Raw genomic sequence first — 26,606 nt, 5'->3', positions numbered from 1 at the left:
TTGTGCTAAGGCTTGTGATTATCAAGCACAGCTGTTTTAAATTATGCATCAGCGTTTGCACTAAATTAGGTGGCAATTATGCAGATATTAATTATGAAATCATTCAGTAGCCTTCAGTTTTGTCAAAATCTGTAAAAATACAATGAAGTGAAAATAAAAAGTTATGTTACATTAGAGTGCCACAGACAAAAGAACAATTAAAGTATTTGCCCCAGAATTTAAAAAGTAAAATACGAACATGCCAAATGTTTAGTGGGGATCTGAGACACCGTGCGTGGCAGCTCCCTTGGGAGGGAGGGGGGCCAGGACGTTGTCCTGGTTTTGGCTGGGATAGAGTTAATTTTCTTCCTAGTAGCAGGCATAGTGCTGTGTTTTGGATTTAGTAGGAGAAGAATGTTGATAACACGCTGATGTTTTAGTTGTTGCTGAGTACTGCTTATGCTAGTCAAGGACTTTTCAGCTGCCCATGCTTTGCCAGGTGCACAAGAAACTGGGAGGGGGCACAGCCAGAATAGTTGATCCAAACTGACCAAAGGGCTATTCCATACCATATGACGTCATGCTCAGGATATAAACTGGGGGGGGTTGGCCGGGGAGCAGTGATCGCTGCTTGGGAACTGTCTGGGTATTGGTTGGTGGGTGGTGAGCAATTGCATTGTGCATCACTTGCTTCGTGTATCATTATTATTATTATCATTATTATACTGTTACTATTAGCATTACTATTTTACTTTATTTCAATTATTAAACTGTTCTTATCTCAACCCAGGAGTGTTTCTCACTCTTACTCCTCCGATTCTCTCCCCCATCCCACTGGGGCAGGGGGAGTGAGCGAGCAGCTGCGTGGTGCTTTGCTGCTGGCTGGGGCTAAACCAGGACAGACGTGCAGCAACAGAGCACCTCTCCTTGCCAAAGTGCCCACAAAGGCAGCTGCCACTCCCAGAGGAGGCCAATTCCCCTTAGACCGAAATGTCACGTGGCACCTACTCAAGCTATTTTCTTCCTCTGTGTAAAGCAGAAGCGCCGGTTGCTCCCTCTTGCAAATATTCCGTGGTGTCCCCAAAAAGGGCTTTCCTCTCTAGCCTAACCCTGGGAAGCCTTCCGGCAGGGCAAAGGGCTGTCGTCGGCGCTGCTGAGGAGCGACAAGGCTTTTTCTGTCTCACGATGCCTTTCCTCCTTGTGGAAACCTGCTGCACTTGTAAATGGGGAGAAGAGTAGCAACATACTGAGAAAATGATTTGGAAAATCTGGAAGGTAGTAGGAAACAGTCTTTTTTGTTGCTTGAAAGCAAGCTTTTGAGAAGGAAGGTGGGAAGGGGAAACAAATGTTATTTACATCTTTAATGCCAGTATACAACAACATTACAAATAAGGGCCTGTGCAAAATTCTTGTTAGTGATTTGAAGAGCTTTAATTGCAGTTTCTGAGGGAGTGGGGGAACAGGTAGGAAAGCACTTCTGCTGTGAATAATAAGTATCTAAACAATTCTTGTCTTTTTTTTGACTGAAAGTTTTGGTCTAGAAATTCCATAGAGTCCCACATTAAATACTCCTATAGAAAATTCTGTTCTAACAACAGAAAAGGCAATTTGAATGAAAAATTCCAACAAAGGAGATAGAAGAATAAGCTCCTTTCTCAGACACATTATCAGAGGGGATGCTTGCAGGGAGCGAGCCCTGGGCAGAACAGCGTCGGGCATCTAGCAAGCCCATCCATGTAGAGGTACTAGCAAGCCTTGGCATCTGGGGTGCAGGACTGGACATCTCACCTTGTATCTGCACCAGGCTGGAAAAATGAACCTAAACGGTCCTTGATCATGAAGAGTCATTCCTCTAGAGAAGGTATAGCGATAGCTTGTCACGGTAGGAAAGGCAAATGTAAACCGCTTGCTGCCTCTTTCATGCTAGACACCCAAGAATCACTAGCCTCAATTCAATCAAGTTTTGTTGTCTGAAGACACTGAGTTACATGTAAGTAGCTGTAACTTTCAGAATTAACAGTTTGCAGGCTCAAGAAGTAAGAGTTTCCAATCTTAAAGCCCACAACAAATCTCAAGCAGTGTCAAGAAAAGACCCTTTGAATTGCCTTGAAACAACTGACATTACAAAATATGTGGCAAAACTTTGTTTTCTTTAACTGTAAGGCAGCAAGGAAGCAAAACCAAAAGATTGCCCTGGAAACTTTAAAGGAAGTCTGTTTTAAGTCTCATGCGAACTTTAACCAAGTCTTTGGTTTACTTTTAATAACATTTTTTGGTGTCTTAAGATAGACTGTTGTTTCTGTGTAGATGATGAAGACTTCTGGCAGGCTTGCATACAGTTTTAGATCACATGCTCATATACAAGAAGCCAGTGGGAAGAAATGGAAAATCTCTGGTGTTTTTTTTTTTTTTTTAAGAAATTCCCCCCTCACACATCCCCACCCCTGTAGAGGACTGAAACCTGAGTTCCTCTGATAGCCTGCTAGATGGCAGTGTCACATAACATGAGCAGTAACAAAGGCAAACACCTCTTTTATGTAACAAAAATCAAGACATATTTCCCTTTCCTGTTATAGACTGTTTTAGCTTTCATATCATTGCAATTAAAAAAATGCGTTTATGTTTGATATGGTAACGTCCTTTTATGTTCTTGCTTTCAATTATTCAACAAATGATACTTGAACAAGTTGAGTTGAAGTCTTTTGGGGCGTATATTTATTATTTAAACATAGGAAAATTTTTCTGAGGTCAACGCATTTTGTAGGCATTTGGGAAAAAATGAGTTTGTTTCATTGTGCTTAACATGTACATACAGCTCGTGTGAGTCTGTTTTTTTCCATCATAAAATTTTAACAACACAGTGCAGTGCAGAGCTCCAAATGTACTTGTTTGGGATTCTGTTCTTTGAAATAATTGCATCTGGACATCTCTAGCTGCTCCAACTATTTTCCCTTGAATTAAACAAATATCATATTTTTATCTCGGTGTATGATTTATTGGCCACCAGAAATGCCAGTCTTTGGCCTTGAGTGTGCAGGAGGCTGCCCACGTAACCGTAGTGGAAACACCTATTTATTTATTTGTTTGTGTGTTGTACCTGTCGTGACTTTCAGCTTGAGGCAGAGATTTGTTAACTTTGACTGACTTCATTTTTGGCGCAGTATTATCTGCAGTGACACACAATAGTATGTATGTCTGTTTATGTGAGAGTATTCAGATAAGAAGAAAATTAAGGAAGCGGTAAGCAGTCAAAAGCCAGGATTTCCCCAGAGAAGTTCCAATACAGTGGGTTTTATAAAACTGACACAAGCGTTGTATGTGGTGTCTGATGAGTATACCTTGATGAACATAAATTTGGTACCTTTCTGTGTTTGATTTAAGTTCTGGATGTTGCAGTGGACCGTCTCTTGCTTGGAAGGGAGTCTGAACTGAAGTGCCAGGTTTTGGGAGAGGAGGGGTTTCAGAGCTGGGGAACTCGCAGAAGCGCTAGCCGTGCTCTGCGTGCAGTTGGCAGCGTTTGCCTAAAAGGGATGCCATATGTGTAATGGCAGCCTCATTTTGCATGATTTGGGCATATATGATGTGCAAGAGGAAAATATAAAGCAGGGTTTGTTAAAAGAAGAAAAAAAAAAGGCTAGGTGAGGACACCTAAGAAAATGCAGGTTTGGAGAAGTAGCACCCCTACAAGAGGAATAGGGGCACCTTCACAGGTAATGCACAACTTGTGCTTGGCCTCTCAGTCCTCTGTGCTCTCAGTTCCTCTGCATAAGCCTATTCTGGCAGTTTCTAAAATTCAAGAAGAGAAGGAAAATGACCTGAAAGTAGGAAGTGAAAAACACAGATGACTGCAGTAGCTCAGACCTGCTGAAAGGTAAAATTGAGTGGCTATTCAAAACAGCCACTGTACGGTGCTCCTAAAATATTATAGCAGTGGTTTTCTCATTTCTATGTAGTCCATCTGCTGCCTGTGTGGTTAGTTAAAAATAGATTTTGGTAGAATATACTACAGTATGTTATGATCAATTTTTAGTACTGCATTATTTATTACTTTAAGGAAGAATAAATAAAGCCAGATTGCTTTAATTTCTCAAACAACTAGTCCTGTTTCTTCAGAGTGAGTAAATACCTATTAAGTTGAACTTAAATATTATACATTATTACTTGAGTAAATACCTACTGAAGCTTGTAAGCACACTAAGGAGTTGGCAGCACAAGTGGCTTTGGACTCTCTTTCAGGACCTCATGAATATTAAATGAGAAGAATGATGCTGTTTAATCCTTGAGCCCTTTCGGATCCCACACTTGCCTTGATCTTCTCTTTAGATCATCATGAAGAACTGGATTCAGACAACATCTCTGTCAGCTTTATGACACCCTGATGGCCAACAACTTGTGTCTGATGGGATGAAAATGTGCTAGCAGATGTGCCCAGCATGGACATCTGACCCTCAGCCATTTCCAGAGGCATATTATCAACATATGGGACAGACAGAACTGGGCATGCTCAGATTTAGGGAAGAAAAGAGAGGGTGGAGCAGGGCACTGGAATTACCATGTCAGGGGATGGGCTGTGGGAAAGCCAAACAAATAGGACCTTCTCCCCTCAGGAAACAAACACCTGATGCCCCCTCTGTTAGTTACTGCGTGGGCAGGCAACCAAGGAGATCATCTGTGGCCTAGACATGTCACCCTTTGTATACAAATCAGAGGTCACCTTATCGATGAGCAAAGTAGACAAATATATTGGGGATGCATTGGATTAATGGAGAAGCAATAAGAAAAAAATCCTCCTTCAACCCTGAATTGAGGAGAGATCCACAGTTGGTAAGAAAAATGAAGCACGTATACATTAAATCATAATGTGCTGGAAATGAGGATGAGGTTTCTGGCCATCGAGGGAGGAAGGGTAGCAAAGGAAAGAAGCCAGCGACGCAAGGTGGAGCTCAATGTGTTTGTGAAAAGTGATGAAGTGATTGACAGTGATAGCAAGGGTAACAAATTGCTTTCAGCAGGTCCCTCCGACCCTATTAGTAGTTCCTTTAGGTTTTGTTTGGGGATACGTTTACTGGGTTTTTTTTTTCTTTTCAGTATTTGCAGATGAACCCGCAGAAAGATGCTTGTTTGACATTAGGTTTACAGGGGTGCAAACTGGTGACTGTGAATTTTGAAGTGGACAGGGACAGATGAGTGACGCAGGCCTGAGGTTAGATGATGGGTGCGCAAATGCGCAAATGTATGTGGTAGAGACAAGGAAGAGAAGCTCTTGTGGCAGTGACAAAACCTGCAATGTAGTGCAGACAGTAGGTCAGGAAGGGACTTCCAGCGGGAATTACAGCTCGTGCCGGGGCCAGGAAAGGGAGCGGGACAACAGCTAAGGTGGGAGAGATGAGGTGTGCGTACCCCAGCACCTTTCCACCCTGAGTGTTAGGAGCAGGCAGGCTGCTTCTAGTGCAAGCGAGAGTTGGAGCCAGCTCCAGCCAGTGGAGGACGGGGGCAAATTAATTCTTCTGAAAGGAGGTTGTAGTGAGGTGGGTGTTGGTCTCTTCTCCCAAGTAGCTAGCGATAGGACGAGAGGAAATGGGCTCAAGCTGCGCCAGGGGAGGTTTAGGCTGGAAATTAGGAAAAATTTCTTTACGGAAAGGGTGGTCAAGCATTGGAAGAGGCTGCCCAGAGAGGTGGTGGAGTCCCCATCCCTGGAAGTGTTCAAAAAACAGGTAGATGTGGCACTTCGGGATATGGTTTAGTCTAGTCTACCCTTGATTGGTTTAGGTGGGCTTGGTAGTGTAGGTTAATGGTTGGACTGGATGATCTTAAAGGTCTTTTCCAACCTAGACGATTCTATGAAATCCCATCCCTTGGGGGAGTGTCGGTGAGAGTCCTGGGGCGGCGGGTTGGAAAGCTCAGTTCCGTGGAGGTGCTGCTGCTGAAGTCATGGAGAAATAGGATGTGAAGTCCATCTGTAAGACTATGTAAAAAATTAAGTAAGACAAAGCATAATTGATATGATAGTGATTACTCTCAGCAAATGTCTGAATATTTACTCATCCTTTTCCACTTCTGATTAAAAAAAAAAAAAAAAAAAAAGACGGATTTATTTTGAAGAACAAGGACAAGGCACATGCCACAAAAGAGCATTCTACAAGAAAATGAAAAATAAAGAGATGGAGGCATTTCCCAAAGGCATGGAGAAATATAAATAGCTTGGGTTTCTTGTCAAAGGGAAGAAATACTTGGTGTTAGTTTTATTTTTAGAAAGCGGGAGAAGTTATGAGACAGCCTGATATGAGTCGGCTGTCTGAAAATATCTGTCATTTTTAATGTATACCCTAGATATATCTGACCAGTCTGCTACTTGTGTGAAAACCACGAAAATAGAAAATGTCACTGTGGTAGGATTCATCTGCCCTGACGCAGGTGTGTGGAAGTTAAACACCTCAGTGTGAACTGTTTGCCACAGACTCTTATATTTGGTGGAGGGGAAAAAAGCATCATGAGTTGATAATCTGTCTTATGCTAAAATAAGTTGCCTGAGGTAGGCTAGGAAGATGTAAAACAGGGTGACCAGCTGAGGCATACATGTCTGAAATAATCTGAAATGAATCTTGTCTACAAGAAACTCCTATTACTACATTGTGCTTAAATGAAAAGCTGAGCAGTCTAAAATGTTAACTATGTATGAGTTCATTTTTGGAGGGATAAGTGCTTCACAACGTGGAGGTCAAATACGATCTTAATCCCCCCTTGAAATGTATTAACACTGGTAGAGCAAAGTGTAATTTGGAGAAACAATTTCAGAACTTCTGAAAGAGAAGCATCTTGGAGGTAGATACGAAGTCATGTTTTCCAGCTGATCCACTGTGACAGGTCTTTAGTTGAACAAGAGTTCCTGTACACTGAATTCATGCAGAATGGTAAATTTTCTGTACTCATCATTGTATAATAAATCCACAGCTGGAAACAGAATTTAAGACATGGGGAATAAAGAAGCTTCATGAGTTGTAGCTTCAAAACAGAAAATCTAAAGCCAAATGGTATTCTTGAAATTTGTAGTACCCAGTCATGATTCTAGGTAATTTGGCTAATTCCGGGAACGGTATCAAGTAAGGCAGTGCACGTAGTAACCTGAGTGTCAGAAGAGAGTTCACGAGGGTGGAATTTCCACCTTAATTTAAAAGAGATTTTCAATTTTACCTTTTAAGTCGAGACAATAACCGGTCGCAGCCGCATTTGCTGGGTCTGAGGAAGTCCCAAGCTGATGTCGATTGGTCTGCTGCATACGGTGGGTTGGTGAGAAGCTGAAATCGTTGGCAGTAACACCTCTCGTGGTTGTCATTCCCATGGACGACACTGCAGAACTGCATCACCCTTAGGAGCAACCCTGGCTGAATTTAGGGACGTGCTGTGTTGCACAGGGGGCTTAATGACCGCTGTGGTCATTCAGAGGTCCTGAAGGTAAAGGTCTAAAAGAGCCATGCTCTGATAGAAAAGAGAGAAAGTCAAGTCTTGGCATTTGGGAGCTGAAAATGCCGCCTCTAAAGAGCTGGAAAATTTGGAAGGGCAAGCGCTTCTTGGCAGTTAGAAAGTAGTTTGCAGGAATTTAGGTTCACTGTATGTATTTGCAGTTTCAGTGGGATCTAGTAACTAACATTGGCACAATTTTAATGATTTCAGTCTAAGGGTAGCCAGCTTTCTGGCACTTCAAACGGGTACCAAGCAAGAAGGCAATGGAGAGGGTACCCTATGTCTGTGATTGCCTCCAAAAAATGCCCTTTGCTGTTATTAAATCTTCTGTGCATTACTACCCCAGACTATAAGCACCAGGCCATTCTGCTTCTGCTAGAAATAGCATTCTTGCTAGATCTCTTCCTGCAGGAGCAGAAGGTATGTTTTCTGGCACATCTGTATCCATACCTGTGGATCTTATTCATACAGAGCATGAGAAAATGCTTTCCCATGCTTGACCTGTAGACCTTTGTACATGGGACAATGCACATGCATTGTGTAGTCTTATTTTTCAGGTTTTTTATGCTTATATATACCCTGGTAAAAGTGTCAATACATTATCTCAAGTTACTGTGAAGTATAATGATATAATAGTATCACTGCGAATGTGACGAGTCATACATATGTACATTTAAGATGTAATTCAGTAGCGAACATGAAGGTTGTTGCACCTATTTACAAGTAACGAGGGAGGGCAGACTCTGTAATAGGTGTTTGCAGGGATGTTCCTTGGTCGGTATGTTCTGTACAGCTTCTCCTTTTTCAGCACGTAGATGATGGAGCAATTAGTAGCGATGCAGAGTTAGATAGCCTCCGTCTTCCATCACAGTTTATTACTTCGTTTGTAGATTAAACAGAAGAGGTTCACAGTGTGTTTTCCATGTAAAGCAGTTTAGCATTTTATGTTTCTCTGTCAGACACAGTGAAAAAAACAGTTGCAGAAGCTGATACATGTGTATGTAGCTATGGCAGAGTTGTGATATCTTTTTGAGAAGTAGGGTGTGAACATATAATTAAAGACTACGGGATACGTTTTACACTTTGTGGCTAAGGTTTAAAAAAAAAAAAAAAAGTAGCTCCTCAGTTCTGCATCTCCACAGTGGAGAAGCTTGTTCTGAAGGAGAGACTGGAGGGTTTTTTTTTTTTTCCTAGGAGGACTCCTACGTGTACTAGAAATAGCCAGGGTGCAACATGCCCTAGTTCCATCCCCTGCACGAGTGGCAGCACGGTGAGGACGATGTGGGAGCAAGCCAGCTCCGTAGCCACTGGCAGCGGGAGAAGCCGGCAGCGGGGCGAGCTCCAGCTGCTCCTCCTGCACCCACAGCCGCGTAAACAGGACGTGCTCGCACACAAAAGGAAAGTGTTTACATTGTCTTTGCTGTTTCCTGAGTTTCCAGAGGAGGGGAGAAGCGGCAGGAATAGGGACGGGGCGGTGGACGTCCTTACCTGGGCTCTGCCACTCGCCAGAGTGGAGCAGAGATGGGGTCCCTGCTCCTCCACGCTGCCCGGGGCCCTCCGTCCCGCCTGGCACGCGGCAGCGGGGGTTGCGCTTGGGTTGATCGAAGCACCAGGGACCGTCCTACCCTTTTCCCGAGACACAGCCTGAGATTAGGCCTTCTGCCGCCTCTGTCATGCATTCTTGGAGGAATTAGGAGCACCAGTGTTGTGGGGCAGTTTCACCTTTTAGGATGTCTCGGCATAAGGGGCAGTGATCTGTCTTCCTGTGCGGGGAGAAAAAAGCTATAGGAAAATGCAATTTTATCCCCTCAAAAGTTGGCAGGCGATGTAGGCAACTGCAGTGTCTGAAATTCTGGTTTTTTACACTGAGTAGATTTCAGGTTGTGTCCCATTAAATCAGACCTTAGGATCCTTTAAGTACACTCAGTCCTTAGGATCCTTTAAATACACTTGCGTGATTATGGCTAACCCAGTATAGCTAAAGCTGCTTTATTAATTACATAGACATGTTGGGTTGTAACCTGCTAAAAATATCAGTGCTGATAATCTTGGTCACTTCTTATTTTCAGCACGGCTACATTCTTTGTACGGACTGTCGAATCACTGTGCTGTAGATGGACCAGGGCTATCACAGGCAGGGCTTTATTATTCCAGCAAAGGTATTTCTTTGTTATTTCAATAGGAAACAGAAGATAGGCGATAAGCTAACAAACTCACAATGGGTGGAAGTTCATTAAAAATATATGTCCTTGTTGTATGTATGATGTATTTAGATGTTAAGCCCTTTGGAGCAGCAGGTGTTTGTACAGTGTCATTACAATGGGGCCTCGCGTGTCACCGGATTTTCAGTGCTGATGGTAATCAGAGATGACTTTTTGGCATGCCAGCAAGTTATGTGGGGTCAGGGAGCTGGTAGCTGTGTACAGAGAGCACATAGCGTTGGAGACGGTCCCTTGCCTCCCGGAGCAATGGGAGTCGTCACTCCTGCCGTGTGGGTTGGATGGCAAGCTCAAGCAGAAGGGGCAAGTTGTAGGTGCTGTAGGAATTGGGGTTCAGGGGTTTTGCATATCCTGCCTCTCTGCAGAACCGGGCTCTTCCCCTCCTCCTCCGGGAGAGAGGAGGGCGGCTCTCAGGTGTGACAGCATTTACGTCGCTCCTGCAAACGCTTCGTCTCATTGGCGATATTTTTGTTGAACTGAGGTCTCTAGGCAGCTGTCTGTAGTAGTTAGGAGTCTGGATGGCATGCCACGCCATGCCGTACCTTGAACAAAGCAATCCTCACTGGTTTCGGAGCAGGCCAAACTGCAGGGGTGTTAAAATGTGACCGGGCAGGGGACTAGAACAAGCACCTTCCATGCAGAGGCAAGTGTGTTTCTTCTCAGCAATCTGTATGTCAGAGGTAGTATGTTGCTGAAATTATTTTCAAAACACCTTTTTTTTTTTTTTTTTTCCTTTTAAAATAAATATTGCATTAAGCAGCGGTCTAGCTTCGTAATACACAAGTAGGTCAAAGTGCTGTCATGACTGTCTTGCCACCTACAAATACAGCTTAAAAATATGTCGAGTGCCAAATGAAACAGGAAGAGCAGGTGATGCGCTCCGATTCCTTGACTTGTGCTTAAGTCTGGAGCACAGACTAGCAATGGCATGATAAAACATCACACCCCTGGCTCTTGACATCGCTTTCACTGGCAGCCGTTTCAGGCAGGTGATGGAAATCTGGAGTGTTTTCCAATGCTGTGAGCAGGTTGAGTCAGGTGCTGGGCACATCGTGCATTTAACCTTCGCAGTATTGGAAGCGCGAGAGTTTGCGTCTGTAAAATGGTTGCCTCACCCTCAGTTTGAGACATCGTGGAGGTAAAGCAGCAAGGTTAGTGACTAGCTAGGCGCACAGGGGTACCATTACGATCATCCCCCTGGGTCTCCTGACCTAAGGAAGCGTGAAAAGCCTCCGAAGTTTGCTGACCTGCAGATAATTTTTTTAGGAAATAAGCAGCTGCTAAAAGTGCATTGAAAAGACACTATAGCTTGTTGAAAGCAGCCAGCCCGGTACATTTTTTTTTGCTTGTTAGTGGCGAGGGGCCCTGCCTCCACCGTTTCCCCTGGTCGCTCCTGACTTTGTGGGAGCAGGGTGGGAGCTGGAGAATCGCGCCAGGCACCCATGCACTTGTGAGCCTCCTCGGGAGGCCAGGGCTGCTTCCCCCTCCGCTGACAGCCGGGGCGCTGAGGGTGTGCACCCTGCCTGCGGCCAGGCCCTTCCTTCGTGGCTTCCGCACGGTCTCCAGTATTCTGGCACGTAAAATATCCCCTCCGCGTGTTCTCACGCGCGTGAGGACGTGTGCGCGGGAGGAGGACGGCCAGGTTTGTGAAAAGCAATCGCCTCCCAGGCAGCGTGAGGATACAGGATGCTGTCCCGTTTGGGATGCTGTCCCGTTTGGGATGCTGTCCCGTTTGGGATGCTGTCCCATACGGGATGCTGTCCCGTTTGGGATGCTGTCCCGTTTGGGATGCTGTCCCGTTTGGGATGCTGTCCCGTTTGGGATGCTGTCCCGTACGGGATGCTGTCCCATACGGGATGCTGTCCCGTTTGGGATGCTGTCCCGTTTGGGATGCTGTCCCGTACGGGATGCTGTCCCATACGGGATGCTGTCCCGTTTGGGATGCTGTCCCGTTTGGGATGCTGTCCCGTACGAGCTGCGCCCAAGCTTAGTTAGTCCGGTGCTGGCCGTCTGGGCGAACTGCTCTCCCCGTGTCACCTAAAAGCGCGATCACGCTTTCCTTTCTCTTGACAGATAATCCTGAAATAGCCGGCAGGAGCGGAACGGAGTGTCACGAAGCCTCCCTGCGGACGGCCAAGCACGGCTACTGTACATACTACCCCGTCTCCTCCTCTCTAGAGTTGCCACAAACTGCATGCTAAGTCAAGAATTTGTTCTTACGGACAAATCACAAACTCGAAAAAGCTAGTGCTGCTATGTCATATATGAATATTAAATATGGTATGCTTACTATACTCCAACCTAAAATAGTTAACTACCTGATACCAGCTGTGATGTTTCAAGACATAAAGGGTAACATTTAGTTTTAAAGATTTTCTAAGCATAGTTTAATTCTTGCAAATATTGTCTTTTCTCCATAACTATACCTAAAGGAAATGGTCCAGTCAAATTAGTCTCGTGAGATTCAGTGTTTATGAATCTTTTGAGCTCAGCAATAATTAAGTTGTATCGGCTAAAAACTTACCCCAGTTGCAGGTTTAATTTTCACCCGAGCTATGATTGGGGTTTTTCTTCTCGGTTAAAAAAAAAAAAAAATCTTGGTTTTGCTCCCCTAGCGAGTTGATTCCAAGACAGAGGAAGTGAAACGCAGCCCAGTGTCCTGCACATCACCCTGCCAATCTGAATATTTTTAGCCAGAAGTCCAAAGTAAAGCACAAATTCTTTTGATGCACATGGTTGGTGTTTGACTTGTATGGAGAAGTTGCATTTGAATCATAGCAGAATAGCAGAAGAAAATTAAAAGATTTTGCACAGTATGAACTTCATACCCCTTTCAATCCCCAAAAGAACAAAGTCTTGAAAATATTATTTTACAAGTATATTTATAATGTTTTTAAAAGAGACTTTGCAGAAGTGCCTAAATTTTGTCACATCAGACTTGATGAAAGTGAGCCTGATGCCAACAGTCAAATCTCACCAGAAGCGAATAATCTTTCAAACTCATAGTCAGGTTACCAAAAAGACCCAAGCTGTTAAGAAGTAACTTCTAGAAGTGTAAAATCAAACAAAAAAAGACCAAACGAAAGAAAAGGCGAAAAAGAAGGCTGTAGATGAAAAGATTTGTATGATACTCTAATTTAATTAAAATTCAGTTGAGTCACTGAAACTTCATAGGTGACTTTAATCTAGACTATTAACTGAACACTAAGAATGTAGAATGAGATTCAGTTTAATAAATCGTTACTGTATTTGCATTTTTTTTTAATTGGATTGTACGATTGTAACCAGATTAGAGTGGAGAAAAAAATAGTTCTTTTAATTGTTTTTCTTTAAAAACATATTTTATGTCACAAAAGTATGAAGATATCTTTAATACGATTATATACATATTATATATACATACATATATATGGATGAAGCAGATTTTAATGTTGTTTACTTTTTTAAATACTTTGTTGATTTACAAGGTAATTCTATATGTATAATTAAAATTTCATTTGTTTGATTTGAGATTTGTTTCAAGCACTATTGTACCAAATATTTCATATTTCACATTTTATATGTTGCACATGTATCACATAAATGACATAGTTTTTAAATTATTGTTTAAAAAAACAAGACAGCTGTTATAAGTGGATATTATGTATAATTGTTTGCAGCATAAGTTTTCTATGTGGACATTATTAGTGATTGCAGTATTTTAACTTAACCTCTTCAGATTGATTGTAAACTATTTTAAACTTTGGCAGCACTGCCTGTTCTGAACGACTGAAGGCACTAACCATATAATTATTTGTCTAGGAAATTATTTTCTGGGCTAAATCTTGTTTGTCCGATGTCTAATTACTATCTATTTATATATAAAGCTGGAGATTTGATCATCCGAAAGAAAAAAATAATCACGATTCGATTGTAAAATTAACATAGTGCTTGTAACGTTGCGTTAGTTTTAATTTGTGGAAAAATAATGTATCTTAACTTGTTACTTTAGCAGTTAAGGTATCACCATTATATACTATTAAAACACTAATATTTGTAGACTTTCTCAGTCATTATAACTAGGTAGTTGACACTGCAACTTGCCTATATCTGTCAAAGTTGTTTTTATTTTTTTATAATAGTTAATTTAGGCATTTGGGTAGCTTATTGTATAATACTAAATGGTAAATTATCCATGTCGTTTAAATATTTTATGTAGATAACTCTTCAAGACATTGTTTTGTGTGAACTTTTTATGTTTAGAAATAACTGTTATTCTATGTTTTTTACAATTAATCCAATATTACTATTTTTTGCCCATGGATGACGAAGCTTCAGATACATCAGGTCTTTCATCCAGATAAACTGACAGACAAAAAGAGAAAATGTATTTTTAATAAGAGATCCACTTTCCGACTTTATGACTTTGTAATATTCCTGAAAATTGTACAAGTACAAACCTATGCTAACAGTAAGGAGGCAATTACAGAGATGTGCAAATACGTGTACAACAGATTCTGCATTTTATTTATTTATAAAGTAATTTTATAGACTATTTCAAAATTTGGGAAGATCTAAAACTATTTTTCTGTATAAATATTATTTGCCAAAACTTTGTTTATATTTAAAAAAAAAGTCTAATGAAAATGATTAAATTTTAAATGCTTTGTTTAATTAAAAAAAAAAAACACACAACAAATAAAACCCCCTGAAAGAACCATGAGATGGGCCAACACAGAGACAGTGAATACTGTAGCTGGGACACAGTTTCAAGTTACTTGAGATGTCTCAGTGTTTCTTTTCTTCAAAGGATACAGCACCTCACCAAAATACCTTTTTGTTTGCCTCTCTCATCCAGCCTAATTGACGACGCGTATGATGAATATTTCGGTAACAGTTAAAAGAACCCCTCCATTCACTCTTTTTCAGCATATAACTACTAGTGGTCTGTTAAATAGCCATTCTATTTCTGTTGTGACGTTAAATTCATTCACCCAATGTACAACCACTGAAATAAAAAGAAGCATTTTAAAATGAGAGCGGAGTCGGGGCGATCCTTTCTTGTGGCGCGGCTCTGGGAAGAGGGGCCTGGGGTAACGAAAATAGTCAAAGGAAAGTGGAGGAGTCTTTAACAAGTATATAATTTTTTTAAAATTCTATTTTATTCTTTTTTTTTTTTTTTCCCTTAGTTTGCATGTTCAAGTAACAAATCCTTAAGTGCAGTCCCCTGGTTCGGGGCACGCGCAGACGCTGTATGAGGAAGCGCGTACCCTTCTCATGCTGGAGACGGTGTGCCGAGGACGCCGCGCTGCACGGCTTTAGCCGCAGTCAGTCATTTCGTGCCCTTTCTGCCTGCCCGTGCCGCTGGCGTGCAGGCAGGCAGCGGTTATCTCAGCGGTGTGGCTCGCAGATGCCTCACCGTTAGGGGATTTTTTTCGCCGGCGCATCCTCTGCATCCTCTTTTCTTGCCTACGTCTCGGAGAGTGTTACACCAGCCAATAATCCCCGTTGTCTGTCTACCTCTGGGGAGAGCAGCGTCGCAGAGGAGTTGCGTGCCCAAGGGCAGAGATCGCACGGCAAGCTAGTGGCAGAGGAGGGATTAAAACCTCTGCCTTGCAGCTCCATGGTTTCTTCAAGCGATCTTCTCTGATCTATCTTTTTAAATGCTTTAAAGAAAGGAAATACAACCCCTGCAGGATCAAGAAGAGTTTGTGTCATAGAGTTGTATACATAGCATCAGCACGGGGCTGGTTTGAGAGGAGCCCAAGGTCACAAGTGATGTGGAAAACCACCAGGTTGACCAGCCCATTTGGATGTATCACCCCAAACGTACCGAGCCAGAAGCCTGCCGAGAACCAACGTGTGGGATGGAGAGGAGGTACGGGGATGACTTGCAGGGACAGAGAAGGACTGCAGCATTAGAGGGCTGCAAGGGCACTGTCGAGCAGAAGCAGCAAATGATTCAGATTCAGCTCCTAATGATTCGGGAGTAGAAACCCTCTCTCTTCACACTGTCTTATGTTAAACCCCACCCTGGACAGTTGTCAGCTGCCAAGAAAGGTCAGGACATGTCGATTTTCTTGTCTAAAAGCTGCTTTGTTTCTTGTCAACTTTGGCACTTTTTTGGCAGTGGTGAAGCCCTCGTGGGAGCCCTGAGCTTTCAGGAGCCACACCAAACCAGCAATCTCCGTACACCTCCGCGTGCAGAGCGTACCCCCTTCAGATAGCATCAGCTTTTCCAAAATGAAGCAAGCGCCTCCTAGAGAAGAGGCTTCAGAAACCTTTGGCGTTCTCCCCGCCACACGCGTCCTCATGGGCAGACGGTGGCCACAGCTTTGGTGCCAAAGGCGGCTCCCCCGCAGGGAGCATCCCTCGCCCCAGGCCAAGCGCTGCAGCAGCATCGCGTTGCTCAACATCAGCCTTCTCTCCAGCAGACCGGCCAGGTCCACGCTCACGGCGTTTGGCTGTGTATCTCCTCTGGCCCCATGTAGTGTAGCCATGACCATAAGGCATAATTATTGTTTTCAGTATGTTTTGCTTGGTTTTCAGTTCAAAAGTCTGAAGTCATCCAAGGGCTGGGTGGGTTTTTCTGCAGCCCACTGGAATTAATAGGATGAAACAAAAGGGGATGTGACATTTGAGGGATCAGAGCCTGCTGGGATAACTTTGCATGTTTGTGTACAGCAAAGGAAGCCAAAACTGGTTCAGCCTTGTCCATGCTGCATTTTGGGAGTGTCTGTTCAGCAAGTTACCGAAACAGCAGCTGGGTTTTGTTTCAGGAAGAGTTGTTTCACTCCAGAAGAGAGCTTAGGAACAGCCCAACATTTCTGTACTGTGGGTGATGATGGAAAAAAGGACTTGTGGGCAAGGCCTCTTGACAGTGTGGGCATTGAGGCTTCTGCTAGTGGCATTAATTGCATGAATTCACGGGACCCAAAAAAGTGCCTTTCCTGGAATGGCTGAAAACTTTCTTTGGCATCTGATCATATGCATACCATGATCTTTATGCCTGCAGATATTTCTCTAGCCAAGCCTTTTGTCGAGTAACCTGCCTTTTTAATGTCATCTAATTGGCAGTTCTGGAGGCTTTTTGCATGGGTCAAGATGATTTTTATTGCTGGATTTGGGAGTGTGTGTGAGGGCAATACCAGCTCAGCTGTTGCATTAAACCAGTTACTATTGCTGGATGTAATGTATTGTATTCGAGCAAATAGTGATAGGTATAGAATATATGGTTAGATTATCTGTGAATGAATAAATTACAGAAATGTCTTCTAAATTCTTCTAATTCTGTAATTATAGAAACCATAGAAATTGTAGGAAATAAATCACATGTTTCATTACATGAAAATACCTTCTGCTGTAGCAGGGGAAAAAAAAAAAAAACACTGAGAAATGTGAAAGGAAGATACTGGTGTGAGCTGCTTATGCAATGTTGTGTTGTAGTTGCATTATTTCCACCAAAGCTTCTTACAGAGTGAGGAAAATACACTTGGCTTTATGATTTAGGAAAATCACTACAGGAAAGACGCCCTGCTCCTCTCATCTTCAAAGAGCTGGATTTGGATGCTGCTTTTAAGAAAAACAAATTCTGGTGAGTGTCCTCCTTAGTCTAATTGTCACAAAACAGTCAGGGTGTAGCCTGCGTGGTGGGTGGTTCCTCAGAGGGTCACCGGACCAAATAGATGCCGGAATGTGGTGGTGATGAGGGCAACCACAATGGTGTAAGGTTCACCTTGTAGGAAGGGATGGTCAGGCAGGTTCGTGCCGATGCTAAACCTGCGCTGTGTTTACATTTGCCACGAATGGTTCCCCTTTTCACGGAGGGACAGAGGGAGGAAATGCTTTTATTTCCTTGTTTTATGGTTGTAGTCACCACGCTGAACGCCAGCGGAGCACATTCAGAGATGCTGAAGTGGGTAGCTGACAGCACAGCTCAGGACTGCAAGCGAGTTTTTCACACTTGGAAAGCTGTTAGGGTGGGATCCAGCTTTCTCTCTGTAGCTGTCACGTATCGTTTCAGACACTGCAGGGTACCCACTTGGCCTAAAGCTGCTGCTGTGGAGCAGCACAGGTCTGGGTGGGTATCTTAAGTCTGCCAGCCCCATGCAGGTGTCTCAGATGCTCTACAACACCTCAAATGAGTTCAGTCAATGAACCCCACCTGTTTTCACAAGGGACCGTCAATCATAACAATGGTTTTGATGGATTTTAAAACACCATCGTGCACAAGAAATGACAAAATCATGAGATTGGCTTAAATGGTCTAGTAGTTAAAAACCCTGTTCTTCTCTGTAGGTACTTGGAGTACATTCAGCTTGCATATTTAAGCTTTTTCTCTGCTACCATGATGCCTAGAAATGTTTTCCATGTGCTCATGGAGGTAAAGTTAAAGAGCAGTTCATAAAATTCTTAAGAAAGTCATAAAAACTGGCAACACCAATTTTACAGATTTGGTGAGTTCAAGATGTTCTTATCTCTCACCATGTTTAGGGAGGAATGAAGAGAGAAATCATAGAATCATAGAATGCTTTGGGTTGGAAGGGACCTTGAGAGATCATCGAGCCCAACCCCCCTGCAGTAAGCAGGGATTGAACCTGTGAACTTGGCATTATTAGCACCATGTTCTAGCCAACTGAGCTAACCCAGCATATGGTAAACCTTTGGCATGTAATATAATTTCTTCAGGCTTAATCTTCACATAGGCTTTATTCAATTATTATGCCAATGAAGGTGTGATGTTATCAGTGTAACTTAATCTGAAGGCAGTTGCAATGGGATGAACTGTCCCTATATGCAAATAAATCATTCTGTTTAAATGTTTCATGTGAAACAATTGTACCCTACTCTGTCCAATGTAGTTGTGTTGCTTTAATTTCTCTGTCTGTAAGGCTTGATAACAAGCTGTCCTTGGACAGGTGTTAGGTAGAGCCTACACATTCATTTCCAGGCTTAAGATAAATGGTGAAATGCAAGAGTCCTGCTTTGTGTCCTTCCTCAAGCTGAATACGTCAAAAGAAAAGCTACGTAAGCAAGCACAAGTGAACAAGGACTCTCATGGAAAAAAAGTGATCAGCCTTGAGCAGATTTCAGTAGGCTTTCTAACTACAGGATGTGACAGAATGCATTTTCCCTTTCTATTGACCTTAAAAGTGATACCTTTATACTCATTCTAGAGGAAATAAATGAGGTTGAACTCTTCTAATAAAGAATTGGTGCCCTCCTCCATGAGTGTGAACTTGCCAAGACCAATTGCTGGAGAAGTCGCTGGGCTGATGGCACTGACCATTCCTCAGCTGTTGTCTCAGAGTCCATGGTAAGTGCTTACAGGTGACAGTAGAAGCACACTGGCAACCCCTCCTGTGGCCTATGGACTTTTATTTCCCGTTAATTGGATGACGGAAGAGGCTGAACTTCTTCAAGTCCAATTTTATTTGTAGTTGAGAAGGCTCCGGGAAGACCTGATTGTGGCCTTTCAATACTTGAAGGGGACTTATAAGAAAGATGGGGACAGACTTTTTAGCAGGGCCTGTTGTGACAGGACAAGGGGTAATGGTTTTAAACTAAAAGAGGGTACATTTAGCCTAGATATAAGGAAGACATTTTTTACAACAAGGGTGGGAAAGACTGGAACAGGTTGCCCAGAGAGGTGGTAGATGCCCCATCGCTGGAAACATTCAAGGTCAGGTTGGACGGGGCTCTGAGCAACCTGATCTGGTTGACGATGTCCCTGCTCATTGCAGGGAGGTTGGACTAGATGACCTTTAAAGGTCCCTTCCAACCCAAACCATTCTATGATTCTATAATTCTATACAGAGAGCCTGTAAGGCAAATGAAACCAAATTACATGAAATTGTCATCCAGCTCTGCACTTCCTTACTTGCAGCCACTCTATTTGCCAGATGTAGCACAGTATATATATATGGATTGCCTAAACAGTGGCAATAGTTTTCTTCTGAACATCCTATTCTGTGCGCAGGCAGAACACAGCAGAAGTATGCTTTTACCACACAAAATTCATGCTTTTTGCATTCAGCCCCAGGCTTCCTGTATAAGCAAATGGAGAGCGAGCGACTGAGGCTTTGCCAGAGGGCAACAACATTCAACTTCTTGGCAGGATTGCCTCTTCTGGAGCCTTCCCAGCCCGGCTGTCTACAGAGATGCCGAGGGTGACCCCCTCCTCCATCGAGCTGGGGCACACGGCGAGGTGCTGTGCATCCCTGTTCCTGCCCCCAGAGAGCCACATCCTTCGTGCTCTGGCTTTCACCTGAGCTGCTCTTCTGAGCGTATGTGAACTGCAGGAACCCCATGCTGCCTGCCAGCTTCTGCGCCTTTATTTTTGTCTGAGGGTGGTTGTTTTTTTAAAGCATCTTCTTCCTCTTTTCTTCCTTTCATTCTAGAAATGACATAGGCTTTTTTACCGTCATGTGGTTGAGGAGCACATTTTTGGTCCTTGCACCATTGCAGCGCTTTAATGGGTCATTTAGGCCCATTAGTTGCAATGAACGGATTTCTCTTGCCAGCACGGATTGAGCATGCTGCCTGAAAGGCGAGGAGATGATTTGTAAGTGACCTGTTCTGCCGTAATCAAATATCTTTCCCCACCGCTGCACATGCACATTAATACAAATCCTTTAATGCTTAGAGAAACTTCAGGGGGAAAATGTCCTCGTGCTACTTATGGTATCAGTCAGTCCTGGTTTAATCTGTGTGCAGACGCTTTTATCTTCACCCACTTGATTCTGCTGGCCTTCCTTAGGAGACCCTTGGATCCAAATTAAGAGCCACGCTGCTCGTGACCACGCAGAGAAGTTCCTTGCAAGCTTATGAAAGCCTGTGTGACAGTCACTTCCAGTGAGACTGACCAGATGGTCTTCATTTTCATAACTAAAGTGGGAAAGCGGGAAACCACAACAGTCTGAGCATTTAAAGCATCGTTTAATTACAGATTTGCTTTGCGTGGGAGGTAGAGTGGTCTAAACCTTCCTGGAGAGGATCTGACTTTCATGCAGGCAGTGCCTTGCCCGCTCCGTCCAACATTTTAAGGTCAGGGAGAGGATGGAGGGCAGGCTGCAATCCAGGCTGACTGCAAACAAACCCCACTTCAGCAGCAGAAGCAACTCTCTGCTTACCATTATTTGGCCAGAGAAATTTTCCAGTTTTTCACAGTGAATGCTGTCCATAGGAAAGGTTTTGATGAGAGCTTGCGGGCATGGTGGAAACCCAATGGAAAGCAGAAGGTGTAGAGCAGTGAGGGGACATTGTACGGCGAGGAGCCAGTAGGAATTCCTTTCCAAGTGGAAACCAAGTGCGGCATAATTATTGTCTTACTTGCCTCTCATCTCCATCTACATCAGATGCTCACTCTAAAAGATGTTTCACCACTTCTTGGTGGAAAGGACTTTTTTTTGGACCTGGCATTGGGAGTTTTATGTCCTTTCTTGTTTGTTTCCTCTCCCTTTGCTTTAATTTTAGCCATAATGAAGAGACCGGTCTTCAGGCTTTGGTAAAAGCAACAGATACATTCCTCTTCAGGAGTAATTATCAGAGGAACTGTTTTCAAATCCAAGTTTCCTGTGCAATATAATTATTCCTATTTAAATAAAGGACTCTGGCAATGCTACTCAGCAGCACCTCTCTATACAAAGTGAGGGTTGTTTCCTCTTGACACAGATTTCTTCTGCTCTTCTCAGAAAATGACTCCGTTAGAATCAAACATTAGTCCATCAAAGTGCCTAAAATCAATGATCATTTTATACTCAATTGAATCCTTACTTTTTTGAAAATATCACAATGAAACTGCTCTATTTTACTTCCCTTTATTGTTACTATTATTACCTCACAAATACTGCAGAGAGAAACAGCTGCCTCTCCTTTATTTTTTAGCTTCTTTCTAAGATGTAGCTGGATGTGGCTTCATGCTCCAGGAGTCCATACGCTTGAGCCAATTTGCAATAAAACTGATAAAAGAAAACAGCCCTGATAAGATGTGGTATTTTTAGAACTTGGATTTAGTTTGCCCAGCGACAGAAACATGTCCCAACGTGAATTTTATCTAGAAATGTGTGCTGCAGTGTCATGGTGTCAGGAGCTCCCATTAACGGGGCCGATTGCCCATCGAACCGGCCGGAGTTTGTGCTGGGGCTCCTCAGCAGCCAGACCTGCAGCAGCTGGGCTTCGTTGGGATTAGAAACTTATTACTGGAGCTGGATGCACAGCTGAAAGGAGTAAACTTCGGCTGGGTTACTTGTGCATGGTATTAGGATAAGCTAGTGTGAGGATTTATGGAGACTGCCCGTGTGCTCGTGCTCTGCAGGAGCTGCTGGTAGCTGCTCTGCAGTGAAAAGAGCCCTGGCTGTTGGAAATGGAAGCATAATGGTTTTTTTCAGGATCCCAAGGTGTCTGTCTGTGGCAATCACCACATGGATAACCAAGTTAACTGTGGACAAGCCATTGAAGGTCCTCTCAGGTGCCTGAGTAAAAGAGAGCAGCTTTGTCCACCAGCCATATTACTAGATTTACTGTAGGAACGTCCTGCAGCCTCCTGGCAGAGCTGGAGGCAATGGGAGGGCCCAGAGGAGAGGACTCAGAGGCACAGCCCGGGGGATGCCCCTTCATCCTGAGCAGTCCAGCACATCCCTATGGCAAAATCCTATAGGCCTCACCAGCTGTCCTGTCCCTGCACATGCAAAATAATACCACTGTTCAAAATAAAACCCAAAGTCCCCTAACCTTTGGCATCGGCAGTAGCAGGACCCCTCTAAGAAGCTATTAAGTATGAAGAAGGAAAGCCTGTGGCCTCTGTAGTTAAGTCCTGTTTGCTTCTCCTTGTTGGGATTTCTTCTGCCAAATCTCTGGTGGATGCCAGCGCTGGCTGCCCTGGAGCCATCCCCTTCTGCCATGTTTCCTTCTTGCAAAACACGGGGGAATCGGAACACAAGCAAAGACAGAAATGTAGAAATGTCTATTTCTATCACACTTGGAAAATGTCCCCTGCGGACCAGGTGGGTTTTACACAGCCCGTTCAGCCAGCCAGGTTATGAGGGAGTCTCCTCAGCTGCAGCCCCTGAAGGAGCCTGAGGCTATTTTTAAATCAGTAAATTTAAGAAGGCTGGGGGCCTGCAAGGTTGATTAGCTCCCGTGGGACACCTACAGACCATGGAGGCAGCTGAGGTGAGACAAGGCTTGCTGGCAACTTCTGCCTGCCTGCTTCTGCCCTCAACTTCCCTTGGCCATTGATGGCATCTGCTCCGCTGCCACTGGCAGCCAAGGTGCTACCAAAGCTCCTGCCCCGTCAGAAGAGAGATCCCGCTGGATTTGTGTGCCTTAGGCCCTCAACCCTGCAGCCGTCCTGCTACCTGAATGCTAGTGACACAGGCTCATGTCTTCGGCTGTTCACCCAGCTCCAAGCAAGCCCCCCAGCAAAAGCTCCTCAGCCCTTCCTGGTGTCCCTCTGCACCCCCTCCCCATGCGGGCACGAGACATGGGGCTTGGCTCGCTGCGCCTTTCCCATGTTAGGAAAAGCCCAAGACCCTTTCAGAGCATTTTGTACCCGTTTAGGAGTTTGCATTTGTTTTGATGAAATGAAAATAGCTGGAGGTTTATGATGATAGCGGCCTGCCAGCTACGCCTGCTAGTACAGCAAGCCCGCTGTGCCTGCCACGGGGAAGAATTGCTCCGTGCTCCGCTGCTGCTGCTGGGAGCATCCCTGGCACCTCACAGACTGCTGCCTTTTTCCTCTGGATAAAGCTTGGATCGGCACCTTTTGCCGATCCTCAGCTCCCAAGGTTTGGGTTCATCGCTGCCTCTTTTATTTCAGGGGAAAAATAAAAATTAAAAACCGCCATTCCTCAGGCATTTACATTCCTAACAATTTAGTTCGCCCACTCTAGTCCCGGCGTGTCCATCTACCCACCCGCTGCAGATGGGTATGGTTGCACAGTGAGAGCTGATGGGGGCCTAACATTTAATTTGTTTTGCCCTCACACGAATGAAGCATCCGTGTGGGCGCAAGGGGAGTGCTGCAGCACTGCGGAGCAGCACCTCGCCCCTCCGGTTTTAGCCTCTGGAGGACATGAATGTTGTTGCTGTCGTTCCCCTTTTCTCCACCGACTTCTGCGTCACTCCAGTGGCAAGTGAGGGGCTTGGAGCAACAAAGTTTTCTTGTCCTGCCAGAGGTTCCCCTGGAGCAGGGTTTGCCCCTCACTTAGTACTAAAAAGCTCTGCCATTGCTTGTTTTGGCTACAAAAAAAGTGCGTTTTTTAGCACAGCAGTGAGGGGACAGCTTCTTTCTTCATCAGCTTCCTCACCTGCAAGATGAAAATGGCAACACCCTGGCAGGGGTTTTGCTGGGGAGAAGTGCAGAGCTGCTGAAGGCTCCCTTCTCCCCTCTGCTGCTCCACGCGATGCTGCTTAAATCCAGGAGCGACACATAAGCACGGAGCCAGGACTGGACCACAAGCATTATTTAGTTTGACCCTGGCAGGTTGAAAGCTCTGGTATTTATACAGTGGTCCCACAAATCCCAGAGGTCATCTCCTCAGGTCACATAAACCAACACACAGCTTTAAGATAGTGGAGTTTATGCCAATTTATAGCAGCTGAGACTCTGGCTGAAGGTTTTCAAGGCCATGGAAAATACTGCAGCTAAAACTGTTCTTGCTCTTTTATTTCCTTTACGTCTTGTTAAATAGATGTTTCTTCCTCTAATCAAATGGCTCTGTGTAACAATATATCAGCATCAGAGACAATCCGTTTCTTAGGCACTAGCTAAAATACCAAAATAAAGGAAATAAAAAAGTGCAAAGAGAGTTGTAAATAGTCTGTTTAACCAAAACACGCTGCTTTGTCTTTTCTTTGTAAATAGTTTTTTTGTGTGCGCGTGTGCGTGTGTTAGCTATATTATCATCATTTTTATCTGGACAGCTATCTAATTTAGAACATGAGAAAATATAATTTCCTGCTCAAACAGGCAAGAATTAACCATCTAAAAATTCTTGATTGTGATGAGTTTTAAATAAAACTCAGTGGGGTTTGAACCTGTTTACATACACATAGGCACACACAGGGAGAGAATACACTTACATGTATACACACACAGGTACTTACATAATATATGCAAATTGAATTATCACTTTTTAAAATACAACACCGATTTTTTTTTCCCAGCACGCTTTCAAGAATTTAAAAACTTTGCTTGTAAGAGTATTTTATTAGCAGCTAGTCCTTAACTAGACATGTGGTGGCTGATTTGTATGGCAAAGAGAACATTTCAGGGCCACAGTGACCAGTCACTTTTGCTGCTCGTATTTTTCTTTACGCAGAGGGAGATACAAGGTTATCTGATAGAAAATTATTTTCTCCGAAACAGGTGTGGGGCATGCCAGCACAGTGGTTACACATATAACCACAGCTAACATACATACGCACTCACCTCGCCTTCAGATGAGACGGAGCTCCGGTACCCGCTGAATATAGCCCTGTGGGGAGCAGGGGGGCACACATTTACCCCCCCCATCCCCCCCGGATGGACACACAGAGGCCGGGCTGCATCGCCACGTCCCCACATGTGCAGTTAGCCCTAACACGAGCGGCAGCCATACCTACACCGCAGCGGAGACATATAGGTATAGCGCTTTTCTGGATATATCACCATCTGACACGTAGCACATTTGTTCGTGGCTTGATCTGGAGCTACTGCTGGCTTGGTTTCTCTTCCTCCCACATTAAACTGCAGCTATTTCTTCTTGTAAAGAATTGTTTTGGAGACCTAAATGGTTATTTTCTGGGTTTTGTTCCAAACAACTTTTAAATTACTTCAGGGACACAAATTCCCTCCTGTATCCCATTAGAGACTGTAGCCGAAAAGCTGTACAGGACGACATTTTTCAAACACCTGAATGACTTAGGGGCTCCTGAACCACCTTCACAGGTGATTTAGGCACTGAAGGCCAAGAGCCACAGGGTGGTACTGCAGGAGACCCCTCCACACCAGGGCTGCGTGGGAAGAAATGCCCCTTACCCCATGCTCTCCCAGCTCAGATTTGCATTGATTTACTGCTAGCTCTCATCCAACAAGCAGGTCTCATTTGCTGCATGCTACACACGTGATGATGTCTCTCTGGACCACCAATCTCCACGATTCTTCCCTGGATACTTACGTGCTCTCCACAGGTTATCTGCCACCTGCATATTATCTGATGCCTTCCCAGCTGAAACTACTGAGAATGACCCATTAAAATGTTTTTAACTTAAAGGAATGACTGACATAAAGCAACGGATCAGCTGAGCAGCCTCCAGCAGATACTGCCTGCAGACTTGCCTCTGCCTTCAGGTGTCCTTGCGTCGCACCAGGCTGAGGAGCAATGATGGATGCCTGCACCAGCGAGAAGCCCAACCAAAGACCTCCGTGCCTGCGTGGCACCGGACCTCTGCAAACCCGCTTACTCCCTTAGCAGGGCACAAGCACTGCTGCGTGGCTCTGGGCCCCAAAACCAGCAGATTTGGAGCAAGATTCAGAGATTCAGAGCAGGGCTTTGAATACTGTGGTCCCAGGTCTTCAGACTCTGGGTGGGTCTCCCACAGGCCTCTCACAGGTCTCTGTGGCCTCTGTGTATTTACACCGGAGTCTTGCATCTTTATCCAAAGACAGCAGTACACACAATTCTGGACTTTTTCAGGATCTTACTTCCTTTGTGTGGATGCAAATCAAGGATTTGATTTGTAAGCAATTGGTAGCTTTGATGCAAGAGTACATTTGATGACCCAGCGATGCAAATTTTAGGAAGCAAAAGTAAGTATAAGAAAGTTATATGGTGACACGTATTATTAATTAGGCTTTTTTATTAAACAATTAGATTTTACTAACAGCTGCCTGGATGGGATGTGGCTATTGAGGTGACTTATGTCCCAGACCATGAAAAAGCTGAGCCATCACAATTTTTACTTAAATGATTATTTTTTTTTTCA

The 26,606-nt window shown here is 44.1% G+C and overlaps 1 protein-coding gene across 11 annotated transcripts in view; it reads left to right on the top strand.

The window, feature by feature from the left end:
- The window catches only part of MBNL2 (muscleblind like splicing regulator 2), a 71,776-nt gene extending 59,916 nt beyond the window's left edge, over positions 1-11,860 (top strand). For all 11 annotated transcript variants that reach the window (XM_075727909.1, XM_075727905.1, XM_075727908.1 and 8 more), the window contains one exon: positions 11,733-11,860. In XM_075727909.1, the coding sequence (XP_075584024.1) occupies positions 11,733-11,860 (128 nt within the window). The remainder of the gene's footprint in view (positions 1-11,732) is intronic.
- The last annotated feature ends 14,746 nt before the right edge of the window (positions 11,861-26,606 follow it).

This window comes from Pelecanus crispus, chromosome 1 (genome assembly GCF_030463565.1).
Source record: "Pelecanus crispus isolate bPelCri1 chromosome 1, bPelCri1.pri, whole genome shotgun sequence".
In the NCBI taxonomy this organism is placed as follows: domain Eukaryota; kingdom Metazoa; phylum Chordata; class Aves; order Pelecaniformes; family Pelecanidae; genus Pelecanus; species Pelecanus crispus.
Note: the sequence above shows the minus strand (reverse complement) of the source record. Positions and strands in the feature narration are given on the sequence as shown.